At 40.6% G+C, this 22010-nt stretch overlaps 3 protein-coding genes across 5 annotated transcripts; all 3 read left to right on the forward strand.

Moving 5' to 3' along the window:
• The first annotated feature begins 19 nt into the window (after positions 1-19).
• Liprin-alpha (PTPRF interacting protein alpha) lies at positions 20-8972 on the forward strand. 3 transcript variants are annotated; one of them, XM_032437612.2, is made up of 15 exons: positions 20-215; positions 1281-1568; positions 1628-1729; positions 1795-2121; positions 2207-2314; positions 2991-3158; positions 3222-3341; positions 4087-4227; positions 4623-5552; positions 5907-6520; positions 6580-6782; positions 6847-6954; positions 7021-7340; positions 7572-7688; positions 7757-8972. In XM_032437612.2, the coding sequence occupies exons 2-15, from the start codon at positions 1320-1322 to the stop codon at positions 7844-7846; spliced, it is 3597 nt and encodes a 1198-aa protein (XP_032293503.1). In that variant the 5' UTR covers positions 20-215; positions 1281-1319; the 3' UTR covers positions 7847-8972. The 3 variants fall into 3 exon arrangements, with proteins under 3 accessions (XP_032293503.1, XP_002051395.3, XP_032293504.1); XM_002051359.4 differs by having other exon boundaries at positions 4087-4215; XM_032437613.2 differs by lacking the exon at positions 4087-4227.
• A 1868-nt stretch (positions 8973-10840) lies between these two features.
• Positions 10841-13108, forward strand: mtm (phosphatidylinositol-3-phosphate phosphatase). Its single transcript, XM_002051358.4, has 2 exons — positions 10841-12513; positions 12582-13108. Exons 1-2 carry the CDS (start codon positions 10968-10970, stop codon positions 12905-12907), a joined length of 1872 nt encoding a protein of 623 aa, XP_002051394.1. The 5' UTR covers positions 10841-10967; the 3' UTR covers positions 12908-13108.
• A 270-nt stretch (positions 13109-13378) lies between these two features.
• On the forward strand, positions 13379-20491 carry LOC6627580 (beta-1,3-glucosyltransferase). Its single transcript, XM_032437614.2, has 7 exons — positions 13379-14330; positions 14934-15070; positions 15144-15543; positions 17309-17441; positions 18332-18485; positions 18976-19518; positions 20293-20491. The coding sequence occupies exons 1-6, from the start codon at positions 13956-13958 to the stop codon at positions 19505-19507; spliced, it is 1731 nt and encodes a 576-aa protein (XP_032293505.1). The 5' UTR covers positions 13379-13955; the 3' UTR covers positions 19508-19518; positions 20293-20491.
• The last annotated feature ends 1519 nt before the right edge of the window (positions 20492-22010 follow it).

A 22010-nucleotide genomic window follows, 5' to 3' on the forward strand; every position in this document is an offset into this window, starting at 1 on the left:
TTAAATCTAGGTGGCAGCACTAGATTTTTACCTAAGTGGCAACCAAAAAAGAAACGAGCTGCGTTTTTTCGCACATAAAAATCAATCGGAAATAAATAAAACTTGCTACAATTGCAACAATTAAATAGCTTTATATGCAAAAGCTAAACAGCAACAAAAGTTGTTGTTGTTGCTGCTGCGCTGTCGCCGGGCGATCGATCCTTGTTGGCTACGGGGTACGTGTTTGCGCCAGGGAGGAAGGGAGTTTTTTGCTCATTTTGCATAAAAGCCGTCCTCTTATGCTCAAGAAAAGGCGTTTTACCAGTCATAAAACGCACCGAGTGCGGCAGCTGTTAACCTGCGACTCTTAAATTGAATGTGTTTGCCATAATTAGTGCTAAATGCATGTGAGAAACATTAATTTAAATTACAAAAAGTGTTATAAAAAAGAAAAAGCTGTGCATATGTGTGCGTACTGGCATGCCTGTATGTATATACATGCATGTGGTGTGTATGTGTGCAAGTGTGCTTGTGTGTATATATGTGTGTGTTTGTGTGCGTATATGTGTTGGTGTAGAAAACTTGTTATCAATGCGGCGCCTATGATAAAAGCCTTATTAGACATGTTCAGTGTATTGGTCCAATTGGAATGTATTAACCCATTACGCGGGCGTGCCTCAAGAAGGGGAAAACTCAGCATCAACAAGAAAAATAAATAACTCCGGAGCGTGGGCAATGCGTAGGCCTTTAACCGTTTTAGCTGTGTGACCAGCGACTTAAGGCAAATTTAATACACATATATTAACGGTTATTGTTGTTTTAAATTCAATTTCATGCTTTTATAACTGTTTCAACAATATTCTTCAAAGAACAATTGAACAATACAAAAATCGGTAATACCGGTTCATCCCGGTTCAAATTATTGCGATCAGATTTATGATTTTACGGTAAAATTATGCCGCTTTTTTATGATATACACCAAGATGCTAGATAATTTTCAAATTGGAATACTATGCGAAACAAATGTTTGTTGTTCAAGAATTAGATGCATTAATCCAGTTAGATTAGCTCCAAAATATAGATCCGAGTCGTTGGTTCTTAAATCAGAAAATGTTAAGATAACAAGAATGTGCTGTGGATATACGGAAATTGATGTATTATAAACCAAATTTAGTTAGTTGACGTACCCAAAAGTGAGTTGAACTAGACCTTATATTCGTGTCAGAGTGCTGAAGGTTCTTAAGAAAAAAAAAAACAAAGAAGAGATATTGGAATACTCATTAAAATTGGTTTCCTTACAGTCTTGCATGCGTGCCCGTGCTCTGGTGGCCAACTAAATAATGTGGAACATGATGTGCGACGTAATGCCCACAATATCGGAAGACAGCATATCGCAGCGTTCGTCACAGTTCAGCGGCGAGGATGCCAACTTTGAGCAGCTCATGGTCTCGATGCTCGATGAGCGGGACAAGCTTATGGACAGCCTGCGCGAGGCACAGGAGAGACTGGTCGAAACGGAGGGCAAGCTGCGCGATGTCGAGAAGGAGCGCGACAGCCTCCAGCGTCAGATCAATGCCAATCTGCCGCAGGTTAGTTCTAATAAACACCCAAATGTTAGAAGGCTCTAATCATTATTTAATCTTGCCAGGAGTTCGCCACGCTCACCAAGGAGCTGACGCAAGCGCGCGAAACCTTGCTGGAACGGGACGAGGAAATTGGTGAGCTCAAAGCGGAACGCAACAATACGCGGGTAAGCGTCAGCTAAGCTACAACAATATCTGATAAATCTATAAAAGTTGTCTATTCTTATTACAGCTACTGCTGGAGCATTTGGAGTGCTTGGTGTCGCGCCATGAGCGTTCCCTGCGCATGACCGTGGTTAAGCGGCAGGCGGCTGCCCAAAGCGGCGTCTCCAGCGAGGTGGAGGTGCTCAAAGCGCTCAAATCCCTGTTCGAACATCACAAAGCACTCGACGAGAAGGTGCGCGAGCGTCTGCGTTTGTCCATTGAGAAGAACAACGTGCTGGAGGAAGAGCTGAACACAACCAAAGAGGAGCTAAACCAATATAAAACGGGCGCTTTGCCAGCCGGCGGCATCAACTCGGCCAGCAATGCGAGCGGGGAAAACGGCATCAAAGAGAAGGTGTGTGTGTGCGCGCGCGTGTGTGTGCGTGTGTGTTAACCCAATCAAGCGTGTATTTTACATTATCTACCTTTTGTTGTTGCAGCTGGCGAGCGGCGGTGGCGGTGGCGGCGGTGGAGTCAATGGTGATGCCAGCGAAATAAATGAATATGCGGCCAAAACACACGAGCTACAAACGATCATTGAGAAGCAGGTGAGGGCATCGCCGGGTTATCGCAACATGATTGCCAACAAGTCCCACTACCTGTATAGACAATACATGTAAAGCAATTTATGACTCACGCGACGCGATATTCCCATGCGAAATTTCATTGTTGACAAAACAAAACAACTATTTGCCAAAGATAAGGCTTTTAGTTGTTCGAATAACTAATTAGTTGAGATTGTTAAACGCTCTAAATTCGTACAAAATGTTGTATGAGCCATTATATAAACCTTGTCTTAATTAGGCATAGAAACTAAGGCGACAAGCCGATCATAATTTTGTGCTGTTACAACTTTTAAACGAGGCTCAGTCCAAAAGCTTAAATAACTTGCATTTAACCATATTTGGCAGCTCCCAATTTTTTCGGTAGAGATCAAATGTTACTGCAGCTTTGTTTGTAAATTTAATTTGTCATAGTTCTTTATTTTGACTAATTGAACATCAAGGCGGAGATACTTCTCCGAAGGCAAACAACTTGCAGTGTTCTTTTTATATATATTTATATTTACGCATTTTTTATGAAAGCAAAATTTGTTGCAAATTTGATCAAAAAAATGATTAAATATAATTTAAGACATACTTTTTAATAGATATCTTTAAAATATAAATATTTATTATCATTCGCACAAATTGTTAAAAATCGAAAACCCTTTCGTACTTTTAGACCTCGGAATTGTCTCAGTGGCAGCGTCGCGTCTCCGATCTGAACAGCAAGATCAATGAACTGGAGGAGAACATGTCGCGAGTGCAGAAGGAGCACTGCAAGGCGCAGGATCAGTGCTCGAAGCTGCAGCGCGATCTGCGCGAAAATGTGGCACAAAAGGAAGATCAGGTGCGTAACCATTACATTAATATATTTAAAGTATATATAAAAAATTATAAAAATCATTTGTAGGAGGAGCGTATAACTACGCTGGAAAAGCGCTATTTGAATGCTCAACGCGAGTCCACGTCGCTGCATGATCTGAACGAGAAACTGGAGCAGGAGCTGCGGCACAAGGAGGCACAACTAAAGGTGCGTCTATGCATAGGCAAAATATGTGCATCGAATTGGTTATGGTTTCTAGGCATGGGCGAATTTCATCAATTTAATCAAAACACTGCACTGCAAAATACCCTTTATATATATATATATGTATTCATATGAAAGTTGTTAATGTCTTATTTCCGCAATTAATTATTGTGTTTCTTAGCAAGTTTGGAAATTTATGGAAAACGTTCTAAAGTCAGCAACTAATTAGGCAAAAATAACATATCACGTGTCATTCGAAAGTGTTAATGAGTTCTGCTGTAGTTGCCTGTATTATTATTTTAACTCTTTTCAAAATCATTTTGAATTGTATTTTTTTATTAAATAATTAGGCCAAGAAATGCAAGCTTTAGCATGATGAAAAGAACTTTCGGCCTCTGTTAATTAATCATGTTAACTACTCTGATTTAATTAAGATAACAGCCAAATGTTATTAACAGCACACATTTAAAATGTGACTTGATAAAAACTAGAGGCTTAGCTTTTTTACTTGTTTTTGTTCAAGATTTTGTATTTTAACTTTTTGATGCCACATTTTGTTTGCAAGCAACAACTTGATATGGACAGTGGAGTTGTTTTTCGCCCATGCCTGTTTAAAAGCTAAAACTGTGACTAATAATTAATAATATATACCCTATCCATTTGCATATCAAAAACCAAACTAATTGAACTACCCTCACCAAATCAAAATACAAAAAAAAAACAACAAAAAAACCATCAACACCGACAGCTGCACGAAGAGAAAATCAGCGCAATTGAAGAGAAACTCGAACTCTCTGAACAAAAGCTAGCACAACATGCCAAACTGCAGCCGGACATGGAGGAGCAGCTAAAGGCGCGCATGGAGGCATTGACAAAGGTAGGAAATAAGGTATGCACTCGAACTAATATGCGCGCCGACAGGTTCCATAAGTATAAACTCAAATTAATTTCTACAATTAAATTTTTGATTCTTATTTGTGTAACGTTCTTTCAAACTCGTATCTTTTTTCCAAAATCCAACTACTAACAACAACAACAACAACAACAACAACAGAAACAACTCTACTCACGATTCTTTATATAAGTAATCCAATCTCTTAAATGTCCTGCACAAGAACTCAGCGCACCGACAACTGAACAAAAGAAACCTTCACAGAAACTTTCCTCACTCTTAGCTTTCATTAACTAACATTTACAACTAACTATCTTGTCTATCTATTATTATGGCCATTTAACTCGATTGAATATGCTTTATTAAACGATTTGGGCTGAACACATTTGCAGGCTCAAGAACGTCATGGCTCGGCGGAGGATCGCATACGGGCATTGGAAACGAATTTGGATGAGAAGAGCGCCGAGGTGGTAAGACTGAATCAGCGTCTCAAGATGAATGAAGAGCACAATTTGCGTTTGTCCTCGACGGTGGACAAATTGCTGTCCGAGTCGAATGAACGGCTGGAGGTGCATCTAAAGGAGCGTATGCGTGCGTTGGATGAGAAAAATGCACTGACCCAGGAGCTGGAGAAGGCGCGCAAGGTTGCCGAGGAGCTGCATCACGAGAAGAGCGAAATTATGAAGGAGCTATCGAAGACACGACTCGAAATCGAGAATTTCAAGCGTCAGCTGCTCCAGCAAGAGATCGCCTACAATATACAGCAGACGGAGGCGCTCACCCGCAGCCTATCGCCCAGCAGCGTTGTGGATGGCGGCGGCGGCAACGCCTTTAGCCGCAGCGCATCCCATGCCAGCTTCGAGACGCATTCGCTGCGACGCCAGAGCAAGTCCCGTCTCTCCGAGGAGAACGCTCTGGCCCGCTCCATGGCCGAGCAGGAGTGGGAGAAACTGCAAATGCAGCAGGTGGCGCACGCACAGGCGTACGATTTGGTTTCCAGTGTGGCTGATTGCGATGATAGTGATGCGCTCTATGCAGCTGCCACGGCGGATATGATGTCGCCATCGGGCCATACGGATGCACAAACGCTGGCCATGATGCTGCAGGAGCAGCTGGATGCCATCAATAATGAGATTCGACTCATACAGGAAGAGAAACAATCGACGGAGGCACGCGCCGAGGAGCTGGAATCGCGTGTCGGCAGTCTGGAGCATGTGAATCTATTGGCACGCGGCCGTTCCATGGACAGACAAAGTCCGCCCATGAGCGGGCGTAGTACGCCCAACAGTCCGCAGCGGGATTTCATGCAGAAATATCATACGGTAAGAGCTCGATAATAGCTATGAAAATTTCTAATATCGGCTGCTTCGTATTTCATAGCTATAAGTGGAAAATAGGTGAAAAGAAACCATATTTTCTATCCAATTCAATTAACACAAAGTTTTAAAGATAATTTGAAAAGTATTGAATTGATTTTAGAGAGTTTACGTTCAATTGGATTTCAACTCAGATTTGATGCATATCATAAAAAAATAATTGATGCATATCGATTTGGGAAATTTAAATCCCTTAGAAAAAGCCTCCTTCCCGAAGAACTCCGTTTGTACTAGTTAGCCCTTACTTAACCTAAGAACTATTTAACAGCCTGTGATTTAACTAATATTTGATTGTTGCAGCTTAACTTGCCCGTGCTGTCCAGTGATGCTTCGCGCGAGGAGCTGCATGGCGGCATGTCCACCACCGGCGATTCAAGTTCCGGCGGCGCTGCTTCACCATTGACCGCACGCTCGATGCGCTTGGAGCGTGTTGCCCAGGCGCTGGCTCACAGCCAGGAGGAGCTGCGTCGTCGCACAATGGCGCCCGCTGCGTCGCCACACGTGAACGCACACATGACGTTAAACACGCACAGTTATGGCCTGTCGCCGCTTAGCTCCCGGTATGGCAGCCAGGAGTCGCTGCGTCACTACAACACGATGGGCTCCATGTCCATGCTGCAGACGCCAACGTCGGGTGTGTCAAGGGAAGCGGCCGCCGCAGCTGCCGTTCAGAAGAAGAAGGGCATCAAATCGTCGCTGGGACGATTCTTTAGTAAAAAGGAGAAGGTCAAGGGCGTTAAGGATACACTGCCGGATGGCTCGCCCAGCATGATGTCCATTGGCAATCTATCGATTGGCCTAAGCGAAGTGGATTCCAACTATGATGTCATGAGCATGACAGGCGGCATGATGCCGCGCATTGCCAGCGCACCGGGCTCCAAGATCAGCAGCGTTGACTACGGCAGGCAAAAGAAGTGAGTGTGGATCCCATTTAATTTGTTTAGCCTTTAATACCAATAAATATTCACGGCAGGGATCACGATTATCGCAACGATCTGCTCGGCGAGGCGATGAAAGCGGGCACGCCATTCGCCCTGTGGAACGGACCCACCATTGTCGCCTGGCTGGAACTGTGGGTGGGCATGCCCGCCTGGTATGTGGCCGCCTGTCGCGCCAATGTCAAATCCGGCGCTATTATGAGCGCACTAAGCGACACGGAAATACAGCGGGAGATAGGTAACATGCAAAGTGTGTAGAGTGTATATTCGATCTATGCTAAACAGCCTGTTCTCCTCGATAGGCATAAGTAATCCGCTGCACAGGCTCAAACTACGTTTGGCCATACAGGAAATGGTTTCACTAACTTCACCCTCAGCGCCGCAAACATCGCGTACGACGTTAGCGTTTGGTAAGCTTATACAACTGATTAAATGTGGGAAACACAAAATAAAATGCGCCCTTTATCTATTTGCAGGGGATATGAATCACGAGTGGATTGGCAATTACTGGCTACCTGGGCTGGGATTGCCGCAATATCGCACAACCTTTATGGAGTGTCTAGTCGATGCGCGCATGTTGGATCATTTGACCAAGAAGGATTTGCGCGGCCAATTGAAAATGGTTGACAGCTTTCATCGGACCAGCCTGCAGTATGGCATCTCAATGCTCAAACGCTTAAACTATGATCGCACAGAGCTTGAGCATAGGCGCAAGATGAGCGAGAATGGGCTCTGCGATGTGCTCGTGTGGAGCAATGAGCGTGTCATACGCTGGGTGGGCAGCATAGGACTGAAGGTGAGTGTTGAGAGCTGAGTTTGAGCTTAGATTTTGTTGAGAAATATCCAGGAATAAGAGCACAAGTAGACTTTGGTTTTGCTTGCATTATCGCATTTTTTCATTGCTTATAATTCTCAATGAGTTCAAGCTACGAATGAGGGACAAACCCCTGCAAGCCTAGGGTCGATAGTAAAAACTTCTGACAAAATAAGTTATATGATTTGAAAATGTAACCATAATCTTCCCCAGGAATATGCCAATAACTTGCTCGAATCAGGTGTCCATGGTGGTCTGATGGCGCTGGATGAGGGCTTCGATGCCAATGCCATGGGCCTGGCACTGCAAATACCCACGCAAAATGCACAGGTGAGTGCTTAAATTTAAATATTTCACACATATATATTATTTAATAAACAAATCACATGATTTTGTAGGCACGCCAAATACTCGACACGGAGTTCAGAAACTTGCTCCAAATTGCCACAGATCGCAGGCCGGATAGCGAACAGCGCAGCGCATCCTGATGCAGTTATAGTCCGCCCACAACATCGGTGGATGAGTAAAACAATCTAAACTAACTTTCAAAAGAGAAAAGCCAGCACAGCGTCAATATTTCCTAAACGCTGCGAAAGACAACTAATAATGGAGCATATATATATATATATATTTATATATGTGAAATGAGGAAATCGAAATGGAAATGGAAACAAACAGACAAACAACTAAGCCACAAAATTCTAACAAGAAAGACGGAACGCAAGAGACTCCCAGGCTCAGAATATACACTGACTGGGCCCAATACCCATACCCCTCCCTTCTTCCCAGCATGATGCACGTCTAATCTATTTATATAAATACACACACGCCTACACACACAGAGATAGTCATATAATCCATTACAAGACAATGTATACAAGACATAGCACATACTCTATATAGGAAATACGTACGTATACACATACAAAGCGTGTATGTAAACAATTTGCACGGGCGCCCTGCTGCCAATGTTGTAGGCATTGTACAAGTTTTAGATGCTAATCATTTTGTAATTGTTTTATTTTAATTAATATTTTTTAATAATAATTTTTTTTTAACAATGTGACATATTTAATTTAGATTGTAGCATTAATTGGGCTTGCAATAGACTAACAGTATTTTGTTTTAGCTGCAGAATATATATATATATATATATATATATATATATATACAGAGATGCGTGCTTCAAACCAAATTAGTAACCAAACTTGATTGTTATATAATATGTTATTGACATTATGTACAGTTTATTATTTTGTTTAATGCTATTCAGTTTTTTTTTTTAATATATATTTACATATATATATATATATATATATATGCATATATATACAAGCAAGCTAACATAGTACGCTTCACATATGACATTATGGCATGTTTTTTAGTTTACCTTTTGTTGTTGGTAGAGTAATGCAAGGCGCTCCGATTCGAGTTTAATTCAACTGAAGAACAACATGCACAACAATCAGGCATATATGATAAACAGCTGCATATATATACAATTTATACATACGCCTAGTTTAATATACACACATATAAAGCTCACTTATATATACAGTAAATATATATAAATATATATATATATATATATAAATAAATGTATAATTAACATTATCAAGCATACGTGTAACTAACAAGAAAGTATTATAGAACAAAAGTGAAAACGTAAGGAGGAGTATGATGAATGGAGTCGAGAGAAGTTGAAGTTGAAGTCGCAAGCGCCCATTTATCAACTATTTACATATGGAAAATCGAAATAGCAAAAAGAAAAAGCTTTAAAGGCAAACAACCCTACAAGTCTACATAGTACTTAGCCTTTGCATTAATAAAAAAAAAAAAAAAAACAAAACAAAACAAAACTAAAAGAAAAAAGAACACATTAGGCATGCTATTAAATTTATATTTAAATATTTTGCAATAATTGTAATTGGCAAAACTCGAAGCTCGAATTGCAATCCCAATGTCTTGGCATAAATTTATAAATATGATATATATATATATATATATTCACAAAGCATATCCATTGTTTTTCAAAACAAAACTCCCATTAATTCTTACGTTGTTGATTTAGTTTATACATATTTGCAAAGACAAAGGCAAGCAAATAAATGAAATTATATTATTTAGAAACTTTGTTCAATCAAACTAACAATTGCCACACACACACACACACACACACACACAGACACACACACTATAAATATATTTGTAAAACTCTTCTGTACTTATATATCCATACATACATACATCAAATATGTTAAAAAAAAGCACACAAACTGCCTGTTTTGCTAACATATTGTTAGTTTTATGCAAAAATGGGGTATTATAATTAAGTTTTTATTAATTTGAACAAAAACCAAAACTGCAACTAACGCTTTGTCTCTAAGTATATATATATATATATATAATTTACCACACACACACATGCATATATATATATATAAACAACTAAAACTATAACTTCATTTTCAACTGTATTAGCAAAATTTAAAAAAAAAATCACGTTCGTAAGAAACTGCTAAGACAATACCCTAAACGTCAACAGGATACATTTGACTATATGAAATGAACTATTTAAAGCAAGATAACTAAAATTTAAAAATATGCAAGTCTAGCATTATCTGCTATTTAAGTAACAAACAATCCAGGATAAGTGATAGGTTTCTTAATTTCTTCAAATTGTTTTTGTTTTTTTTTTTTTTTCATACAACTCTTTAATGCTGAAAAAGCTCATTTCGTTGTTTAGTCCCGAAAATGATTTCTGTTGATGCTTAGTGTATTTAACAATGTACGTAACTGTAGCATTAAAAAACCAATATATAAAACAAAACTAATCTAAATTTATAAAATACTAACTGAAAAATTAAGTTAATTTGAACAAAAAAATATTGGTTTAATTGTTAACTTTTGTTGAAAATACATATTTAAAAAAAAAAAAAAAACAAGGAAAAATACACTTTACTATAGTAAAACTAAATACAAGATACACAATCTATTATTATACAAGGAGAAAAAAAAGAAAACAAAACACATGCATATGTACATATATTTATATAATATTGTGAAAAGAAAACTAACAATTTAGTAAAGGCAAAAATTCCGTTCAGGAGTTTTTTATATGTACCATATATATAAATTAAAATTTATTACAAAAAAATATGCAAGTTTTTTATTGTTTAAAACTGGCGCCAAACATATTTCTATGTTAAACAACAGACAAATGTTATGTTGTCAAATAACAGCTTTGCTTGCGCCTCTGTTAGGGCGAAGTTAACATAATGCTAGATAGTTAACAGCTGATAAATACAGAGCCTACATTCGACTATAATATTGTTATTTTCGTAATTTTAAAAGACATTTTCTTTGGACGTCAATAATAAAAGAAAATAAAAATTTATATGTGGCTAACTAAACGAACAACGGTCGGAAACTTGGTTCGTTCATTCGGTTTGCCGAGTTGTGCAATCGAACTGGTTCCGAAACGAATCGATAAGCAACTCGATTGTGAACAATAAAAACAAAGAATATTTTACTCGACACAAAATTTGTTATCCGCCCTAGTGTCCAATAAGTCAACCGAACAAGTTGATAATTAAACATTCCGCAGCCATGGACGCCACAACAAGCTTAGCCGACAAGCTGGCATCGAAAACGGCCAGCAGCAATTCGCTGGACAGCAGCTCGAAGTCAAGTTCGCTTGGCTCCAAGCACGGTGCCGAGAATGGCATACTCAGGGATACGCCCTTTGCCTATTTGGAGGGCGAGGAGGATCAGGACCAAAAGAACGATGTCACCTATGTCTGCCCGTATCGCGGACCCGTCTTTGGCGCCCTAACCATCACCAATTATCGCTTGTACTTTCGTTCGCTGCCGCTGCGCGACCAGGAGCCACCCGTTGTTGTCGATGTGCCGCTGGGTGTGATTGCGCGTGTGGAGAAAATTGGTGGCGCCACGTCACGCGGCGAGAATAGCTACGGCATTGAGATATTCTGCAAGGATATGCGCAACCTGCGCTTCGCCCACAAGCAACAGAATCACTCGCGTCGCACCGTCTTCGAGAAGCTGCAGGCGAACGCATTTCCGCTCTCCTACAGCGGCAAACTGTTCGCCTTCGCGCATGCCGCGGCGGCACAACCGCCCGCCGCCATTGCGGCCGTGAGCGCCGGCTGGGATGGCTGGGCCGTGTATGAGCCGCTGGCGGAGCTGCGACGTCTGGGCGTGCCCAATGATATGTGGCGTGCCACCAAGCTCAATGAATCGTATGGCATTTGTGATAGCTATCCGGCTGTTTGGGCCGTGCCAAAGGCGGCCTCTGATGATTTTCTGCGTCGCGTTGCACAGTTTCGTTCGCGTTGCCGTTTGCCAGTTTTGTCCTGGATGAATCCGCGCACACAGGCAACAATAACGCGCTGCTCCCAGCCGCTGGTGGGTGTTAGCGGCAAACGCAATGCCGACGATGAGACCTATCTAAGCTATATTATGGAGGCGAATGCACAGTCGGACAAGCTGACCATTATGGATGCCCGGCCCAGCGCGAATGCCATTGCGAACAAGGCAAAGGGTGGCGGCTACGAATCGGAGGATGCCTACAAAAATGTGGAAATCAATTTCCTAGACATACACAATATACATGTTATGCGCGAGAGCCTGCGCAAGGTGAAGGAAGCCTGCTATCCCACCACCGACGACTCCAAGTGGCAGACGGCCATCGATAGCACATTGTGGCTAAAGCATATACGCTGCATTTTGGCCGGGGCTGTGCGTATCGTGGACAAGGTGGAGACGATGAGCACTTCGGTTGTGGTGCACTGTTCCGACGGCTGGGATCGCACAGCACAACTGACGGCGCTGTCCATGCTGCTGCTGGATCCGCACTATCGCACCGTGCGCGGCTTTGAGGTGCTCATCGAAAAGGAATGGCTTTCCTTTGGCCACAAATTCCAGCAACGCATTGGCCATGGCGATAACAAGCATTCGGATGCGGATCGCTCGCCGGTTTTTCTGCAGTTCATCGACAGCGTCTGGCAAGTGAGTCAACAGTTTGTCAATGCATTCGAGTTCAATGAGCACTTTCTCATCACAATTGCCGATCATCTGTATTCGTGTCGTTTTGGCACCTTCCTGTGCAACACCGAGGCGGAGCGTGTGGCAGAGGGTAAGCTACATAATATACATATCTATTTTTCTTTGTCCAATTACTAAGTTCTATACTGTTCCGCCCAGATCTGAAGCACAAAACAATTTCGCTGTGGACGCACATAAACTCCTCGCTGGATCAGTATCTGAATCCGCTGTTTCCCTCGTTCACGCACGGCCCCGAGCCCGTGTTGCGTCCCATTGCCAGCGTACGGGCCGTGCGTCTCTGGAAGGGTCTCTACTGCCGCTGGAATCCGGGCTTGTGCGCGCCCCAGCACGGCTGCCAGCGTACACGAGAGCTGCTCTCCAAGCAGGATCAGCTGTTCAAGCATGTGAATGAGCTGCGCCTGAAGCTAAACAATCGCAGCAACAACATGCAGACGACCACGCGTTTGGCCTCGCCCATGCATTAAATATAGTATTTTGTTTAATGTTTATTTTCCTGCTCCAACTAGTTCCCATTAACTGTATTGACAACACAACTTATACATGGATTTCCATGTACTATACTATTAACGAATTGTTTAATCCAAAAATTATATGCATAAGCAGCAATACTAATAAATATACACATAATATAACTAATATATATATATATATATATATTCATGAAATGTGTTGTTTTCTGTTTTGACAGCCTTTACGTGCAATTATTTGATGGCAAAGCGGATTTCTATTAAAACAACTGCAGATAATAGAAATGTGTTTTGGTTTTATGAGCGCAAAGAATAAACATTTTAGCCAGCTCTTAATCGAAAGTTGCCATAGAATTTAGAATTTAAATATTCTAGCTAATTTCTGAAACATTTGCGGAATTGTAGAATCTGTTAAAAGCCAGATTTCTTAACAGCTTTTGTTTTTAACTAAAAAACAATTCAAACCTTCGAAATCAGGGCATCTACGGAAAATATCTCAAGTCATAAATTACAATCAAATCGAGTGTTTTTTTTTCGCAATCTCAGCGTCCTGACAAACTTAGCATAGACACGCAAATAATCCTTCAAAGTAGCTGTAAATCACAGGGCGCACTATATACATTTTTCACATACACGCACACACACACACACACACATACACCCACGCCGACACACACAGTAGCAGGTTAATTCATTGTCATTGCCAGTGGGCGTTGCCAACTGTTGCGCGCAATTCCAAATTCATTCATAAAAATTTACCGCACTTTGGCGCCTGCGCATTTGCGATAAGCATGTGCCAGCCAGCAATTGAATGCCCTTTTGCGCCAAAAATTATAAAACACAATCACAGTTGCTTCAGTACGTTTTGGCACGTTCATTAATGCAGTCGCATTTTGGGAACGGCACCACTTTGCAGTGATTGGCAACGCGACACTGGGTCGTAACAGTGTGTTAAAGTTCTGTTGCTGTTGCAATATCAGCTCTGTTAATCGTAAAATGTTAACATATTAATACAAATTGTAGAAATAAAAAATAAGCGCAAATAATGCAGTTAAAGCCTAGTTTCTTGGTATTGCCATTATTATTGTGTCTTGGCCGTGTTTGTGTGGGTAAAGAAATACTCTTGATCATTTCCTGTCCACAACAAGCCGAAATTAACTGTCGAACTCTGCGCGAAAGCCTGCTGCAACAACAACAACTAAACGAGGCAATTCCAACGGATTATGCTTACGACATTAAGGTGCACATATTGCAAGAACTATTCAATTATTGGACCCTGCTGGACGCCCTGCCCCATTTGCGAGGCCAGACACGTCTGCTAAACACGAATACCGATTGGATTATTTGGTGCCAGCATAACACGCACGTCGCCTCGCTGCGTGGCCTGCTCGAGCAGCTGCATCGTCGGGATGCGCAAGAGGTGAATTTCGTTTGCCGTCGCTAAAACACATCTTAACAAATCATTTAGAAACACTTTTACAGCTTTTTTTTTTGTTGAACAACAAATTTGTGTTGGAATGTGGGGAAAAGACCCATGAATATAGTTATTTATCAAAAACTTTTTCTACAAATTAGATGGCAGTTTTTAGTGAAAATATGTCGGGCATTAGAGAAAATAGTGCAAAAACATGATATAAAGAATTTTTGCCTTCCCAACTAATATAAAAAATGTTAAATGAAACATGAAAAATATCTTAAAAATACGTTTTTAATTCAAAAAAATACTTTAAAAAGTTTTCCAAAAAACTGTATATATTAAACTGAAAAGTTATATCTCTAGAAAAGCGATGGTTCCTATAAGAGCTTTATGACATAATGTTGCAACAGATCGAGAATAAATGATATAAGAATACAGAATCTACAGCCTTATAACAGAGCTAAGATTCTTAATTGTATGCAAAGCTTTGTAAAATATTCAATTTGCGACATCTGAACTTGATATTGGTTATCAAATAATTACAACTGTATTCACCTGGCTCACCTTGGCAACTGTTTTCTTTTGTTGTTCTTGGTGTTTTGAAAGTTGGCCTACTACGGACACGCCTTGTACGATGCTGAGGCCACCATTGTGCATCATTTTGCGAACTACAAGGATCCAACATGGTTTCCATATCCCATGCTAAGTGCTGGCGTTGTTTTCACCGGCGCTTTGCTGCGCAGGTGAGTGTCGAAACGTACAGAATGTTTGAGCATGGGCCATGGCCATAACTCATCATGGAACATGCATTTTCAGCCTGGTCGAACTTGTTGCTGTTAATGCCCCGAATGCCACAAGGCACAGCGAATTTGCGATAGATGCGGCCCATGAGTTGGCCCGATTCATTTTCGATAATTTAGCACCTGCCGTGCCAAATGCTGATGATGATGGCAAAACTAGCAGCAGCAGCAGCAGCAGCAGCAGAAACAACATCGACATCGACATCGACATCGACATCGGCAAAAGGGACGTCGACTTTGTCGACATGCTGCAGCGCAAAATAATTTTGAAAAGTGCTGACTACATTTGTCCCTGGGCGAGAGTGTCGCCAGCCTGGTCGTTGCAATCCTCAGAGACGACAGCGAAGAAGCCGGTGCCTCTGCCCTGTTTCTTGCATGCAAAGCCGGAAGTGGCCGCTGGGAATGCTGCACATTGTGTGAGTTGAATAATGGGGCGTATTCACATCAAGCGGCGGTGGGGTCATTTCATATTGAACACATAAGGAACGGCCAGCAGAGTTTGATGGGATTAAAGTAAAGACCATTCGCTGTTGCCTGAATAGCCCAATGTCCCTTCCCTGCATAGCCCACATAGTACACACACACACTCATGGTCAGAATAATCAGTACATTAGCCCAACCTTTTTTTTTTTTTGGCATGCAAATATTTTAAATGTTTGCTCTTTTTCATTATATTATCAAAAAGTATGGAAAAAATAGTTTAAAAAATTATCAATACGTACATAACTGTGAATAATTAGCCGCAGCTCTGTCTCTGTCTCTCTCTCGCTGTTGTTTTTTTTTCTTTCCAGACTCTCTCTTTGTCTTATGTTTTATTTCGCGCCATTTTGTTTAAGTGAAAAAAACTGAACACCAAAAATTTTGCGATACAAATTTTACACATAGTTGCATAACTATATACGTTGGTTTACAGGCACATTATGATTGAAACACTGACGAAGTATGAACTTTGTAGAATGTTTAATTAAACACACAAGACCTTAACTAATCGCGCTGAGCACCATTTTTTTTGACGAAAAAAACGATGTCTTATGCACGCGCGAATAGTGAATCGATCTAAAGAGCAGACGCGCACAGACTAAATCATCTCGAAAGGCATTCGCTCTAACACTAATACAACTCCTGCGCTCAATTCTCTCACACTGCTCGCGCTCTAGGCTAGATACGCCATCAGGCTAACGGGATCAGCGTCAGTAGGCATATGCATAGATAAGCTCTCTCACTCATACCATCAAAAACGCCATACGTATGACGAGATCGAGCGCATGAGTGCCAACTGTGGGAACTAGATAAATAGTTATCTTGCTCAGAGTATGCACAGTGTCCAAACTCTAAATGAACGATATTTGGCCTCTTCTATTACTGTTCCCACATTACAGGATTCATTTTGTTTTGCGCCCTCTCCATGTCTTTATGAGAGAGCTTTGAAAACTAGTTCATTTCGCAAGACAGCGTAAAAATCTGTTAATTTCGACTTTAATGAATTTTTACATGAGTCATAACATAGATTGGATACAGTTTTAAATAATTTAACAGACTTTTAGTTGTTCACATTTTTTTCACCTCACTGCGAGGCACATTTCAGAAATCACTTGAAAATTCGAAAAATGTGACATTTATTTAATACTAAAATTAATTTATATTAATAGTTTGATTATAAAATTCAGCCCCAATATCATGCAATTTTTTAGACCCTTTCGCATTGAATTCTCAATACAATAAATTTGATTAACATTTTTCGTTGAGCACCGGCATATTTTAATGTATACTTTGTTTGCCTAAAAGCTCCAAAATTCCTTGTTAATTTAGTGAATTTAGATTTAAAAAAGAGAGCATTTATTCGCACAAATAATAAAATATTACGCATACGCGCCGTGGCGCTGCCAGAAACCCGACTAACTTTAAATTCTTAGCTGCATGTTTTAAAATATATTTTATATTAAATTTCAAGACACAGATTAAATGAAATACATTGTACATAAAGAATGTCATTGCTATGGCAAGAAAGTCACATGTTTAGTTTAATGTTTTTGCAATTTAAAGGACGACAAACATTTGTCCAGACCTGCTCGAACGGGGGGCATTCAGGCAATTAGCATTTGAAACCTATAACCATAAATTCTCTGACAACGGTCAAACACAAACTGAATCTGAAGCCCAAACGATTCTCACCCACAACAGGTGCACACAACTGGCGCACACATCTATTTTGCAATCAAGACCTGTGCAAAATTCCATAAGGAGCGTATACCAATCATCGAACGCACCTGGGCGCCCGATGCCATGCGGCGCAAATACTACAGCGATGTGGCAGGTAAAGCGACACAACACGACAACGATGAGCGCAATTAAAGCAAATGAGTGCCTGCTGCTGCCTACACTCTGAATTTGGGCGGGGCGGTGTGTAGAAAATAGACAAACACTCGCACACTTGCATACAAAAACAAGTAAGAGTGCGCTAGGCGGCTGTGCATGACTCTTAGATACTCTGTAGTCGCCTTCAATGTGCATGCACACAGAAACTAGGGCCCTTAGCTTCATATTATGGAAAATATATCCTATAATAACTTCACTTTTTATAGTCCGAACCGTATTTTTTGTGTGTATATGCCAAATAACATAGCTCTATTTTAAAAACTATTTTTGGATTTGAACATAGGGAAAATAGAAAAGCCGTCAAAAATGAAATACTCTGAAAACATGTTTAGCAAATCAGACTGCATCTACTGTACCTTTCCAAGTCGATTTTTATCGATATTATGAAGAAAAACGGATACCTATCGATAATATGGATATCGATTTTTTTATCGAAATTCTGCAAGTATAGAGGGCTAAAATAATATCTTATTATATTTAAAAATGCAGGTTTAATGCTTTTGTAGTTGTCCGATAAAACTGGCTAGATCGACCTGGCTGCTCATGCTGATCAGGAATATATATAACACATATCTACACTTTATCAATATAGAGTACAGGGTATTACAAGAGGCAAACCAAACATGCAAGCACACCTAAACACACACACACACACACACACACACACACGTATAGCCTCGAGCTGGATGAATCGCAAAGACATGGAGTCAACAAGTTTGCAATTGCAGCAGCTGCCATATTGAATATTCATTGATTTGCCTTTATGATCTTTCACCTTGATGCTACCTGCGGAAACAACAACTGCACTACCATTGGCAACCGCAACAGATGCCGGCATACCAACAATCAGCACGGGCCAAGCGAATGTGCCGACAGGACATTGTGCCAAGACATTGGCTATTTTGCAATTATCCCTCAAGGATATCAACGAGCAGGCGGACATACGTTGGCTAATGCTTGTCGACGACGATACGCTGCTCAGGTGTGTATATATATGTGTGTGTGTGTGTGTGTGTGTGTGTGTACATGTGTGTATCAAGGCTGCAAACAGCTTTTTGATCCGAAACGGAATTATGTATGTTATTTACCTTTGAAATGGTTTTATTGGCTCAAGGAAGAGCCGCATCTTAATCTGAAGCGAACCAGCTATTTCTTATTTTCTGGTTCAAACTGATTTTTTTTTTCTTAAAATACTATTTTATTCTACTGCAAAATTTACTGAACTAAGTATGCGTTCATTGGAGCCAGATTCATGAACCACAGCGTGGCTCTGAACCGTGAACCGAACCACTCACAACTTTTTTGGTTAAGTTTGCAGCCTTGATGTGTGTGAGCCAGGATTTTTTATGCGGCTTACACGGCTCAAAGCACATTCAATTTAAATTATCATTGTTATACTTCTTCTTCTTGTTTATATCAATATATATATGTATTTTTGATTGATACCAATATGCGGCATAAATCGCTGGCAGCGTGCCCCGTCTGAGCGCTCTGCTGAGCTGCTACAATCACACGGCGCACATGTATCTGGGCGAACGCTATGGCTATCGGCTGTATGCGCCGGATGGCTTCAATTATCATACGGGCGGCGCTGGCATTGTGCTCAGCGTGCCGCTGGTCCGGCTCATGGTGGAGCACTGCAGCTGCCCGACGGCCAGCGCGCCGGACGACATGATATTGGGCTACTGCCTGCAGGCGCTGGGCGTGCCGGCTGTGCATGTGCCCGGCCTGCATCAGGCACGGCCACAGGACTATGCGCCGGAGCTGCTGCAGCTAAATGCGCCCATTTCGTTTCACAAATACTGGCACACATCGCCGGAGCACACGTACACGCGCTGGCTGGGCGGCACCTTGGCCAATGCCAGCAGTGCGCGTCACGCGTCACGTCCTGGCAAAGACGGGCTGGGTACGCCACTGCAGCTGCACGGACGCGGCCTGCTGCAGCTGGCCAATATGGGCGCTGGCTGGGATGGCGGCACCTCAAAGCATCATCTGGACCTCTAATTTCAGATCAGGTGAGAGTATTAACTGAAACGCATTTAGAAAGCAACAAATCCAAGGGAATGCCGCTGACACTGGCAGTTGGACAAATGTTGTCGCCACAAAGCCGTGGCCTGTCCAACAAAATATTCAATCTACTCCAGCCAGAAGCCAGAGCTGCAGCCGTCAAGCGCCTGCCAAGCACACACACACACATACATTTTCCATTTTCTATACGGAAAAACTTTGCAGGTATTGAGTGGGAAAAGGTGTGCGGCAAGCGCTGATTTGATTCATTCGGGTTGTGTGTGTGTGTGTGTGTGTGTGTGTGTGTGTGTGTTTGTGTTTTGTGGTTTTCGTGTCACTTTAATTAGTGGAAATGCTTAAATGTGGTTGCGAATCGCGAGAATTGTGCAGACTTTTTGGAGGTTTTGCCAGGTACCAAGAATCTAATATTTTTATATAGTTACCAAGCAACACTGCATAATTATTTTTAAAAAACCGAAGACAAAATACCCTTGCGGGCATTAAAAATCTAATGCCAAACACATAATATAAGTCTATACTACATAATATAGTAATCCGATGTAGACAAACCAATTTGTCATAAGTCAGCCGTAAAGTTTTAGCCAGATATCATGGACAACAAAATATATTTAACTCAAACCTATATATAAAACTTTTTTTACCCGAATGACAGACTGGAAAATTGTAAAATCTCAGCCGCAATTGTGAAAAGTCAAGGCCAGGCAATATTCGCTAGCTAATAAATATATTAATAAATTGACTCACCCTTTGTTATATTTCAGATTGAATATTCAACAGCAGGCAGTTATTCAGAATGTCAAGATAAGGAATTTATCTAAAAGTGAAATGTGAAATGTTATTCAGAATGTCAAGATAAGGAATTTATCTAAAAGTGAAATGTGAAAATAAATGTCTTTAAAATTGAAGTCCATTGAAAAAGGTAACCAAAATTTAAATTCAAGCATAAAATTTGAAAGGGAATTAAAGCTTGATATATTGATAAAAAAAATTATATGTATTATATAGTAATAAATGTAAAAAAAAAGTTAATATTTATTTCATCAAACTTAATATATCTTTGTTTTTTGATTAAAAAAAATAGAACTAAAAAGCAAGTTTTTTATTTTTTTAGATTTGCAAGGGTCTTGAATTATAAGTTTTCGTTCTATAGAAAATATTTGCCCATGTATTTTATAAATCTTTTAAAATTTGGTGCCGTATAAATATTTCTCTTTTAGGTTTTTTTTTTGCAAGGTAAAGTCTATAGTTTTGAGGCGCAATAATTTATATTAGAGCTGCGACATTGGGCACAAAATTTGCATATTATATCAATTTGGTAGCACTCGAAGACCAACAGCAGCTCATTCGTATCACTTAAAGCTGAAAGCATGGCCAAGCAATTTGAATGACTTTTTCGCACCTTACACTTACTTAAACCTCATTAAATGTAAATTTGTGCAAGGACCAGCTCGTGAACGACAGCTGGGCTCCGGCGTTGATGAGGGGCATCAACAGTTTACGCTCGACTGCATTATTCGAGTGGTTTATCCAACGGCGGTTGGCTGGATGCCCCAACTGAACTGAACTGAACTCAACTGAACCAAATGGTGGATGCATCTTTGAGATACTCGCCGATAAACAAACAATGCGCTTCATTTATCCGGCCATGCCGCACAGATTGCCAGCCCCATTGAACGCCACGCCCGCCACGTTGCATGCAACATACTTCAATGCAGGCTGATGCACCCCAAAGTGCATCTATTATTCAAATACTAATCAATACTTTTCGCAAGTATCGCCGTCGCCGTGAGAGTTTGGGGAATTCGGACGACTTTACTAAATAGGTGAAAACAATGTGTCAGTTTATTTGGATGCGTTGACAGTTGTAATTGTCTGCGGTTGTTTTCTCGTTTAACTTCAATTATGCAACGAGTTAGTGAAAGTTTAGTCGTGTTGCTGCGAGCTGCCAAATTTAGGACATGCCTCAAAGTTAATGCCATCAATTGACAAACAATATTTGGGGTGCACATAGATAAAAACTATTCGTATTCAATTTGGGTCATGCTGTTATTATTTTACCTTCTTTATATACCCTGTACTCGCTATAAATTGCGTCTGATGAATGCCTCATAAGCAACATATAATAATTTCACAGTCGACTCACATATCAATTATATGTTATGTTATCGATAACTACGCTTTCCGATTGCCGATAACCGATTTTTCCGAAAATCGATATTTCATCAATATCTGACATTTAAAACATCAAATTTGGCATTTTTTTGCTGCGGCTTAGAAGCTTTAGAAGATGGATATATGTAAAAATAATATACTTACAAAAAATATGAAGATAGCGAAAAATCGATTTTTTTTTCAATCAACAAAAACGAATCAAATAAAAATATATATAAAATTAGTTTAACTAAAGTGATAAATTAATGTGGTAAAGAATTATTATTTAACGGGATAGTGAGAATATCTTTGGCGTAGTGAATTTCGA

This window comes from Drosophila virilis, chromosome 4 (assembly GCF_030788295.1).
Source record: "Drosophila virilis strain 15010-1051.87 chromosome 4, Dvir_AGI_RSII-ME, whole genome shotgun sequence".
Classification (NCBI taxonomy): Eukaryota; Metazoa; Arthropoda; class Insecta; order Diptera; family Drosophilidae; genus Drosophila; species Drosophila virilis.

Bases quoted from the DNA above. Each gene is read 5' to 3' on its own strand.
- Liprin-alpha (XM_032437612.2), top strand. From the start codon at position 1,320: ATGTGGAACATGATGTGCGACGTAATGCCCACAATATCGGAAGACAGC. The intron at 4,228-4,622 runs GTATGCACTCGA...ACACATTTGCAG, and splicing joins TGACAAAGGTAGGAAATAAG to GCTCAAGAACGTCATGGCTC. The intron at 6,521-6,579 runs GTGAGTGTGGAT...TATTCACGGCAG, and splicing joins GACTACGGCAGGCAAAAGAA to GGATCACGATTATCGCAACG.
- mtm (XM_002051358.4), top strand. From the start codon at position 10,968: ATGGACGCCACAACAAGCTTAGCCGACAAGCTGGCATCGAAAACGGCC. The intron at 12,514-12,581 runs GTAAGCTACATA...TGTTCCGCCCAG, and splicing joins GGCGGAGCGTGTGGCAGAGG to ATCTGAAGCACAAAACAATT.
- LOC6627580 (XM_032437614.2), top strand. From the start codon at position 13,956: ATGCAGTTAAAGCCTAGTTTCTTGGTATTGCCATTATTATTGTGTCTT. The intron at 15,071-15,143 runs GTGAGTGTCGAA...ATGCATTTTCAG, and splicing joins ACCGGCGCTTTGCTGCGCAG to CCTGGTCGAACTTGTTGCTG. The intron at 17,442-18,331 runs GTAAAGCGACAC...CAACCGCAACAG, and splicing joins ATACTACAGCGATGTGGCAG to ATGCCGGCATACCAACAATC.